General features: G+C 51.8%; 1 protein-coding gene across 1 annotated transcript in view; it reads left to right on the plus strand.

The window, feature by feature from the left end:
- The window catches only part of GGT7 (gamma-glutamyltransferase 7), a 22,472-nt gene extending 13,740 nt beyond the window's left edge, over window positions 1–8,732 (plus strand). Inside the window, exons 11-15 of the mRNA XM_009637778.2 lie at window positions 38–190; window positions 723–837; window positions 1,562–1,699; window positions 2,588–2,687; window positions 4,184–8,732. Of these exons, the coding sequence (XP_009636073.1) occupies window positions 38–190; window positions 723–837; window positions 1,562–1,699; window positions 2,588–2,687; window positions 4,184–4,347 (670 nt within the window). The 3' untranslated portion in view covers window positions 4,348–8,732. The remainder of the gene's footprint in view (window positions 1–37; window positions 191–722; window positions 838–1,561; window positions 1,700–2,587; window positions 2,688–4,183) is intronic.
- The last annotated feature ends 1,087 nt before the right edge of the window (window positions 8,733–9,819 follow it).

The raw sequence follows: 9,819 nt of genomic DNA on the forward strand, positions 1-9,819 counted from the left end.
GCTTGTTTTTCCCACTTTCCCTCCACCATTGCTGAAGTAAATCAGAAGCTAATTCCCTGCGCCAGCTGATTAATGACTCCCAGTCCTTCTCATCCAACCTCCGCATGCCTCACTTCTCTGTGGAGAGTGGACCCGCTGCTAGCCAGGTCCTTGTCATGGGACCCGATGACTTCATTGTTGCAGTCGTAAGGTAAAGGATTTAAGTCTTCCCTCCATACAGTACTCAGAGGGTGGGAGCTGGGAGAAGAAAGCAGGTTCAACAGGACAGGATGGGGCCAGACCTGAAGAGCTGGGCTGCTCTGTCCCAGTTAGTCCTGCAACAGGAGAAACGGGGAGGACAGAATGGAGATGCGTGAGCCAGTGCTGCTCTGCCCTGTGCAATCCTGCAGCCCTCTCGCAGCAAGATGTGTCTGGATTGTCCTGAATCTGCTCCCTGGAGGAGAGGCAATGGCCAAGTCTGAGGACTGACACGGGCATGGAGACAGATCCATCCCCTCGAGGGGAATCCTGAAACGCAGGGAGGGACAGAGCTGCTATCGCCCACATGTCCCTGCTCATGTGTGCAGGGAGACTTTCGCTTCTCGCATCTCACCAGCCCTAAAGAGGTACCAAAGAGTCTCTGTCAAGCTAAAATGGGACAGAACGTGGGAGCCCTGGAAGCCTTGAGGTGTACAGAAGTCTCTGGGAGGATTTTCATGAGATTTCTTCACTTTTTTTTTCAGTTCTTTGAATCGTCCCTTTGGCAGTGGAATAATAACACCCTCTGGAGTCCTCTTGAACAGCCAGATGTTGGACTTCTGGCAAAATAAGACAATGAACCACTCCATTCCCAGGCCGGTAATGAATGACCTGACAAATTCTTTATTTGAGCTGTCTGTACCATTTTTTTTTCCAATTTTCTTCTCATCTCCACAACAGGGAGGCTATTTAATGCCTTATTAATAACTAAGAGACAACAGTGTAGAAAGGTCCTAGTTTTTCATTATACGAGCCACTGCAACAGCGTAAAGAGATAGCTTCATGTGCATCGGTTATCATAACGCAGTTTTATTGAAGGATGCTGCACATCTCAGCTACCTATTTTCCCTGTACTCCAGATGCGCTCTAAAACAACCGTCCTTTTCTGTGGGTTTGAATTAAAGACCCTCTCTATGAATTGCTGCTCTGCAGGTTTATAAATAACAAATAGCAGAAAAAAAAAATCTTCAGACCTTAGAAAGAAGCAATTGTAGACCAGTACCGGTGGCTTCCAGGGCTGCCTTGTTGTTTTTTCTTGCCATCTGTTGTGAAACCATCCCACTTGGTGGGGCTGGTACTGTAGAGAAGGGTGGATGGCTCCATAAACTTTCTTTAAAAAAGAGCCAGGGTGCGAAACAGGACGCATCCTGTTAACATCAGAGAGCGTTGTCGTAGCAGTGAGGACATCAGCCCTGTAAAACTGCACAAGTGCAATGGCTGGCTGAAGCATAAAGAGTAAGGAGTGAACCTGTGCAACCCAAGTGCCAGCAAAGCCTTGGTCGGCTGGTTGATGTTTTTTGGTGTGTCTTTTCTTCAACTGCAGCAAAATCTCATTCAGCCTCGGAAACGGCCCCTGTCTTTCCTGTTGCCCACCATCGTGAGACCATCTGAGGGGATGTGTGGGACGTACCTATGTCTGGGAGCTAACAACGGGGACAGAGCCCTGAGCGGCATCGTTCAGGTCAGTGCTGTGTCCTCAGGATTACCAGGTCAGTCTTCCACGTCACCAGTTCCACACATTTGGTTTTTCAAATCTCTGAGAGCCTTCTCTGAGAGAAGTTTACTTCTCTCGCGCCTTTCCTGGTGGCACTGCTCATAATTGTAGAGGAAAAGCATCTTGGCAAACTCTGTAATGGTTTTGTGTCATTCTAATACCTGCTCACAGTTCACCTTGAGGATCATTAGGGAAAAAAAAAAGTAGCATTTTGTATTCAGAAAATTGCAGGAGACCGGCAGCCATTTAAGCCCTGTTCCCTGTGAAAGCTCCTTCCGTGCACTCCCAACGGAATTCGTCCCTGCTCAGCACTTGCTGTAAATCAGGCAGCTCCTCCTGATTATGATTTGTAACGAGGTGAAGTGCTTGCCAATAGCTTGACGGCATGCACAACAGCAGTAGATTGCTAAAAAGAATGGCAGAAGAGTGGCTCCCGCTCCCCTGACCTTTTGGAAGACATCATTGAGAGCAGATCTAAAGCCAACCATTGCTCCCTAATGCTTTGTTTGGAGGAGTCACATGCTGAGCTTTTGGCTGTAACAAGAACATATTTAGAGGTTACGTCACGTTCCAGACCCACAACTCTCCTAATTTAGCAGGAGCTATGTAACAAAAACCCCCCTGCAATGCTGAAGAGGTACTGCTTTTCCACCAGCAACATATGGGCCATGTCTCAAGGGCCTCTTCCTACATGCAAAACCCCGCATTAGTTCATGCAGTTTGGTAAAGGGTTCAAAATCTTTGCCTGCTGCATCTGCAGATGCTGGAGCCACCAACTGGGGGATGCTCGGGAAGTTGGCTTCTCCTGTTCTTGTTACTTTTCCTTGTTATTGAGGATCTTTTATTCTCTTGCAGGTTTTGGTAAATGTTTTAACATTTAACAAGAATCTGAGTGAAAGTTTGTCACTTGGTCGACTTCACCCACAGCTTCAGTCCAACACCTTGCAGGTTGACAGTGAGTATGGATGCTGGGGGGGTGCAGCCTGCAACTCTAGCATGTTTGGAAAAGGAGCAGGATTTCATTAGCTCGCTGCTGCAGAAGTGGGACAGCCCAGCGCACGCTCACCGTGCTCAAGGGCCCCCAGTGGGTGGGGAGCGTTCTGGGGAAGACAAAAAGGAGCAACCCTAGCTTCTTCGAAGCTTGGAGCCCTTGCTGGGCCATGCCCCTCCGCCACCACACGTCCCAACTCTTTCAGGTGCTTCTCCCCAACTCTCCCCCTGTCCCAGCTCACCTCCTGGTAGCAGCCTTGTCCTGTCCTTAAAACCTTTTGGTCATGCGATGCCATTGAGGATATCCAAAGAAACAAGTCTGCAGTCACAGCTTTACCTGGACAGGCCCTGAAAGCCAGTAGATCTTCCTAGGCTTTGTTACCATTGCCATAAATGCTATCCTCTCACTTCCCAGTCCTTGTCCCTTAAGTCCACCAGCCGGGGAGAAGGCAAGGCTTGTGGCAGTGCTGGAAATGCAGTGTCAGTGCTGACGCTCTGGAGACTCTGCTGCCAGCCCTTGTCATTGTTGTTTCAAGTCTTGGTCTGTTTGGTGTTTTTTCCCAAAGCCCCGTACCTTACCGGAGTGAACCAGAGGGGAAATTTCGTTCTCATGTCACACAAAATAGCCAAAGTTTCTAGGCCTTCCTGTTTCAGAGGACAATCTAAAAATGTTAGTCGAGTGTGACCTGCAGACTTGGAAACTGGCATGCAATTAAAACCAATCCAAACCTTTGAAAGGTCCTAATTTGTGGGTTTGCACATTTGGCATCAACAAAGTAAATGTTAAGACACATCTGCAATGTATACAGCTTCAATAACTGTGGGGTTCCTGTGTGCCCAGCTGCATTCCCAGCTTCGTGTCCTCAGGCACTTCTGTTCATACAGAAATTACAAAGCATCAAATAAACAAAGGCAGAAGAGCAAGCAACCTAGGGTAGGTGGCGGGAGGGTTAAGAAATGCATGAAGGGGCCGTTGGAAGGCTTAGCACAAAGTCTGTCATTTGGCAGCTTGTTTTACTGCTGTTTTTTTGAGCTGCCTTGCACCTCATTTTGACTAATAACTGTTAATAACTATTATTTGTAACTAAGCTCTTATTAAGCGCAGGGACCACCCTGTGTTCTGTAAGGAGAATAATGACCAGAGGTGCCAACAGCGCATTTTCCCCTTGTTTCCAAAGAGGAGGATCTTCCACATCTTTAAATGGTCCTCTGGAGCCTCTCCTTTCCCCGCTGCACGGAGCACTGCCCGGCTCTGAACAGCCTTTGCTGCTGGAGCTGAAAGGCTGCTCCTCAGCGTGGCAAGCACTGGTCCTTGGCCGCTGGGCTCGCCCTAGCCGGGACCCCTGAAGGGGCTGCAGGCGGCTTCCTCTGCACTGCAGATCCCACCAGGGTTAGAACAGAGCTTTGCAGCAAAGGCAACCGTGGTTTCAGATACAAACTCCTCTTTTAAAATCCCTACAGGTGAGTTTCCTGAAGAGGATATTGAATTTCTTGTAGCCAGGGGCCATCAAGTGGATAAAGTCAAAGTGGTGTCCCTAGTTCACGGGGCCAGGAGGACCAACAGTTTCATCATTGGCCTGAAGGACCCCAGGAGTGAGGATGCTGCCGGAGCCACAATCTTGTAGCACCCCCCAGGTGACGTGCTCGCTGAACAAGGCTCAGACAAATTGACCCAAGTGACATGCATGTTCGGGAATGGGCCCTTCGCCACCCCCGGGCGGGAGCTCCGCCTACACACCGCTGCGTAGACTTTCTGCATCCCCCACCCAGCGTGGCACCAGAGGGGTCAGCAGCACCAACATACAGTGCTCTGTGGGGTTTTTATTTTATCTGTAAATTATTTGAATTGCAAGCAGCCCAGTCCTTGCTACAGGAGTGCAGGGAGCACGCTTTTCTTTCAGCAGAGCCCTGCTAAGAATTTCAGTCTTTTCAAAAGCCCAGTTCTAGCCAGCACCTTCGTTGTAGTGAGCAGGAACAGCAGCAAAAGGAAAAAGAGCTGGATGACAATACTGTCCTCTTCGTCTCCCCCAAGTTCGTTCTTTGCCTCTCGTGTCAGCCAGTAATGAACACAGCCCACTGCAGTGTTTGTAGGTGCCCGTGGCTGGAATATCGGGGAGTCCTTTAACCCTCCCTGTGGGCCAGCTGACCTTTACCAGCATGCAGCCTCCTGTGTTGGTTCCTTTTCTCACATTGCTACAGACTGTGAATTTCAGGAGTAACTCGTGAGTGCAGTCGCTGCGCAGGCAGCCTGATTTTGTAACCGAAGCAGCCGTTTTCAGCTTCTCACAACTCGTGGAACCCCCAGTAGTTTTCTGACAGAGGTTCAGCGTCCTCCGTGGTGGGTTTAAGCTTAGTGGTAACGGGCGTAATTTTCTTAGACACTTTCTGGAGACACCTTAGCAGTGCTCCACAGCTTTGTAAAAAATCCACGGACCATGGACTGAAAACCACATGGCGAGGGTTTAGGTAGGTCCAGGGCTTTCCTTACACTGCCTTACCTCTGTGTGCTCTGGAAGCCCGAATCGTGTGATCCCTGCGGAGAGGCTTGGGACTTCCTGCTTGCCAAACTCATGCCTGTGCTTCAGCTCTGCATTTTGATGCTGGTGGCTCTATTGGAGGAGCTGAAGAGAGTGAGAGACAAGGCACGAACCAAACCAGACGCCACAGAGATAACTTTCTGTCCACAGCATGTAGCGCGAGATGTGAGAATGCCCCTGCATTCCTGGTCTGAAATAGAGTGAAGAAATAACACCACACCTGGTGGCTGCACCACTTCATCAGCCCCCACCTGGATGTTCCTGTCTCTTTTCCCCAGCAAGTTAGAGGGAGACACCTGGCGCTGAAAAATCCTGGAATTTGATTATTTTCTGCAGTCTAAAATTGGATGATTTCCTTCATGGTGCAGACGCATCTGTGGCCACTGTACATATTATATATGTATGTCTGCTGAGGATTGTCTTTCACCTGATGGTCACACCAGTCACCCCCAGCCCCTCTACTGAGGGACCCCATGACGCCCACCCCTTTGTCACGCGCCTTCTAGCACTCCTTGCCATTCAGCACGGGAAGCGTGCGGGTCGCCTGGGGGCAGCCAGAGCACCACGGCAGATAATCGGACAGATCGCTCCTGCCAGCTGAGGATCTCACGGCACCTTACGCGAAGCCTCGCATGTTGTGCCCAGGAAGGCCAGCAACTCTCTTGCACTCTGCTGAAGTGCAGGCACCCATGCGAAGAGCGCAGCAGCTGCCTGGCAGACGGGGAGAATGCTGGTGGTGTTTCCTCTTACAAATGCACCAGTGGCCTCAGCTGAGGGACGGGGGAGGTACAGTGCTACCTTTGGGAAGTTGCCTTTGGTGCCACATGCTGCCTGTGGGGCAAGAAGAGACTTTCCTCACTGCAGGGACCCAGAATCAATTTATTTATTTTTCCGTCATCAGCACTAGAGTTGGTCGCTGCCCAAAGTTGGAGCATTCACAGAACTTGTACGTGTCTTGGAGCAGACCTCTTCAGGCGTCACGGGAAGGGAAGGATGCGGCTTTGAGCGTTGAACCTTGCTGGTGGAGGCGTGGGGTTTTCTGGGTTGGTACAGCAGGGATCGGTCCCTCGGGCACGGAGGTTTGCTGTGCGCAGCTGCAAAATAAGTGGTCACCTCCTCGTTGCTTCAGTACGTTGCATGGAATATCACAAAGGACTTTGAAAGATAAAATTCCTCCTTACTAACTGAATTCACCAACTCACTTCTGACGCTGGAAATGGCATATTCGTTTGGGAGCTAAAGGCTCCGGTCTTGGTTCAGAAGGGCACTTGCATGCCCCGAGGTACCATTCCACAGCAATTTTTCAGAATCTTGAAACAACTCACGTTCCTAAGCGCTCTGCTGGATCATGGCCTATGCCGCAAAAATGAGAAAACGTAAAATAATTGGAAGATGGGGCTTGGGCCCCTAGGTCATGGCTAGGAGAAGTAGAGGTATTTTGAATTATTTCCCATTTTCTCTGTTTAAAACTGGCATCAGTATAGCACAGGTATATTCGATATGGGAACCCTTAATCTGCTAATTGGCCCAGTGTACCTGATGCTTTGGGTCCATCTGTTGTGATGAGGTCTGATGAATGTAATGTGAGGTACCAGAAACACCCAAAGCTTCCTTCTGTACAGCTGGGACGGGCGTCGTGAGGTAAAGGGCTGTATTCTGGAGATGTGTGTGTGCAGAGCGACCACACTGATTTCAGCCCAGCCGTTGCAGCCGTCTAACAGCTTTGAAGCAAAATTGGTCCCGAAGCCTTTACATGAAAGTGTCAGTGAGGAGCTCAGAACACAGAATGCAAAATACAAAGTGGCTGAGAAAACCAATAAATTTTCAAAGGAACAAAATAAACCCACACAAAATAAAGAGGAAAAAAACCCAACGATGCCTTTGCCAAACGTGACCGTTACAATCTGGAATGCGATGAGCTTGTCCCTGCCCATGCTTGCTCTGTGCCATCGCTGCGTGCTGGTTCTTACCTTAGGACAGGCCAGAGGCAGGCTCTGCTGCTGCGCGTGCGTCCGGTTTGTCAGCATTTCTCACAACGGCCCGATGCTGTTTGTGAGCACACACAACGAGCGATGCTTTGCTGGCTTTAGCTGCTGCTGCTCACCTGTGTGCATCAAGCGCTGACTGCTGCCTCTAAAAGCCTAAAGGGGGGACGAGGCAGAAGTCAGTGCCACCATCCTGCAGTGGGGGGGATGAGGACGCTCCAGCCCTTCAGCTGTGCCATTTCATTCCCATCACCGTCCTGTTTGGTGTCCAGATGCTGAGAGGGGCTGGATCCTGCCTCGCTCACACCGGTTGGGGAGGGGGCAGACACTGCTGAGGTTTTCAGGGCGGTTGGAGCCACACTGCAGCTTGGCCACAGGAAGGGCTGGGGGTCCCCTGCTGTGGGAAGGGATGTGAAACCAGCTGAAGGGCGGCCCTGGGCACGCTGGGTGTTTCTGCACTCCAGTGAGCAGCTCTGGCGGCAAGCCTACCTCCAGCCTGTGGGGTACCAGGGCTGCTGCAGGCGGGTTCAGGTCCCTAGGCTCCAGGGATGATGACCAGTGTCCTACAGCTCTGCTGCAGCTCTACCAGTGTCTCTCTGTGGGGTCCCTCAGCCGGGGCAGCGAGCCCAAGGCGGCTGTTCAGCACCAGCTGGTTGGCTGGCTGCCAGGGGGAGCCAGACCCTCGGGGTGGCTGCTGGGTCCCCCTGGCTGGGCCGTCTCGGAGCCTCCTTCCACCCGCCACACATCTCAACAGGCTTCTATGGACTGATCCCGGACACAGACTCGTTGGAGAGAAAAGGGACTCAGGCCTATATAAACACCATGGGATGAAACACATGAACACATCAAGAACACTGAAGATTTTGTAAGGTTTTGCCAAGAATCAGGCAGAGCAGGAAGAGCTCCTGTAGCATCCAGGTTTTGGAAAGATCTTCCCTGCTTCAGCAGTGGGCACCTGCACACCAGCCAGGGAAAGCAGGGTGCTGACAGGCAGAGCTGGTTTTCAGAGCGGCAGGGCACTGCCTGAAAATGCAGTCCATCTGTGTGGCGGGCAGAATAGCCATGGCACAGGAGCACTCAAGCACTGGAACACGCTGCTGAGGAAGGGTCCTTGGCGGCTGCGGCATTTGTAGATGCAGATTGTCCTCGCAGAGCTGACTCTGCTGCCTGGGGGGGAGTATCCCATTTGGCAGCAGCTACTTGGTGGCCGTGAGCCTTCATCCACCAGGACTGCCCCAGCACAGCCAGGGCTCCCTGCCCGGTGGCTCGCATCTCTCCACCTCCTGGGAGCCGAGGAGGAGCGGATGACCCCTGGGTGGTCGCCCCCACCCTACCTGTCACGTCTGCAGCCAGTTGCCCACCTCTCTCCTTGCTGCCACACTCACAGTTTAACAAAATCCCAGATCAAAAGTGACTGTGACTGCAGCGCAACTTCTCCCTAAGCGAGCATCATACTGGTATTAGGGGAGAAATTATTCAAGTAGTTGTGTACATTTAATTGGAGATATCTAAAGCTGGTCCTGAGTCCACCCACTTTTCCTGTGTGAAACCTCACCTTTCAAAATACTATCGTGTGAAAATGCATGTAAATACAACCGCAATGTTGATTGTCGTGACCTCGGGTGCGTTTCTCTGTTCTGTTTGTGGACAGCGGCGCGGCTCAGCCAGCTGTCTCTGCGTGCTGTGCGCCGCCCTCCTCCGCAGGCGACGTGGTGTTTGTGTGCATCACTTGTTTTGCAGCAAAGCTTCAGAATCCAAACCACAATGAGGGGCTGCTCATGGAGGGACTCCGCAAACACAGAATGATGGGACAGATCCAGCCCCCCCCCCAAAATCTCCCACCTTGGTTATGGCATACAGAGGCCAGGCGAGGCCTAGAAGCGCTCAAGCTAGGCAGCATGGATCCGAGCTGTGCAATGCCAGCCTCTGCTCTGGAGATCGCCCCCAGCACACCTTGCTGCAGGGACGTGCCCGCAGCAGGACGCTGTGGCAGTGGCGCTTGAGCTGTCGTGTTTCTTCCCCCTCACAGTCCTCCACACCATGTTATTCCCCCCTCGCCACTGCCCAGTGCTGGTCGGTCTCCTGCCACACATGCCGGCAACCAGTGAGCTGCACACCTTCCGCTAGCTGCAATCTGCAGGGCAGCAAACCCACCGCGGGTTCCTCCAGCCACCTGCCTGAGGCAGAGATGCCTCAGAAGGGTCCTCGGTGGCGTCCTGTCACCCTGGTGTGCCTTCAGCTCTGCCTTTCCTTTGCCTCCTTACCCTTGCGGCAAAGCTACTTTGAGGGAATGGGGATTAATTTTGATCATGCAGAGTTTGAGCCAGTTCGGGTCTTTCTCAGGAGTGAGCAGAAGCATAAGGCAAAGCCACCAGAAGCAGGGTGCTGCAGAGCGCCAAGTTGATGGATGGGGCACTGAGCTGCTGATGAGGGAAGGGCTCATTTGCACTCCATGCGTGCATAGGCCCAGGAAGGTTGCCCGTGTGGGCCCTCTTGAGCCTGGATCAGAAAGTCACTGGGATCCCTCAATGCCATGCTTCCAGAAAGCCTGGCTTTTGACAAACAGCGTTCTGCT

This window comes from Egretta garzetta, unplaced genomic scaffold (assembly GCF_000687185.1).
Source record: "Egretta garzetta isolate BGI_Z169 unplaced genomic scaffold, ASM68718v1 scaffold440, whole genome shotgun sequence".
Lineage (NCBI taxonomy): Eukaryota > Metazoa > Chordata > Aves > Pelecaniformes > Ardeidae > Egretta > Egretta garzetta.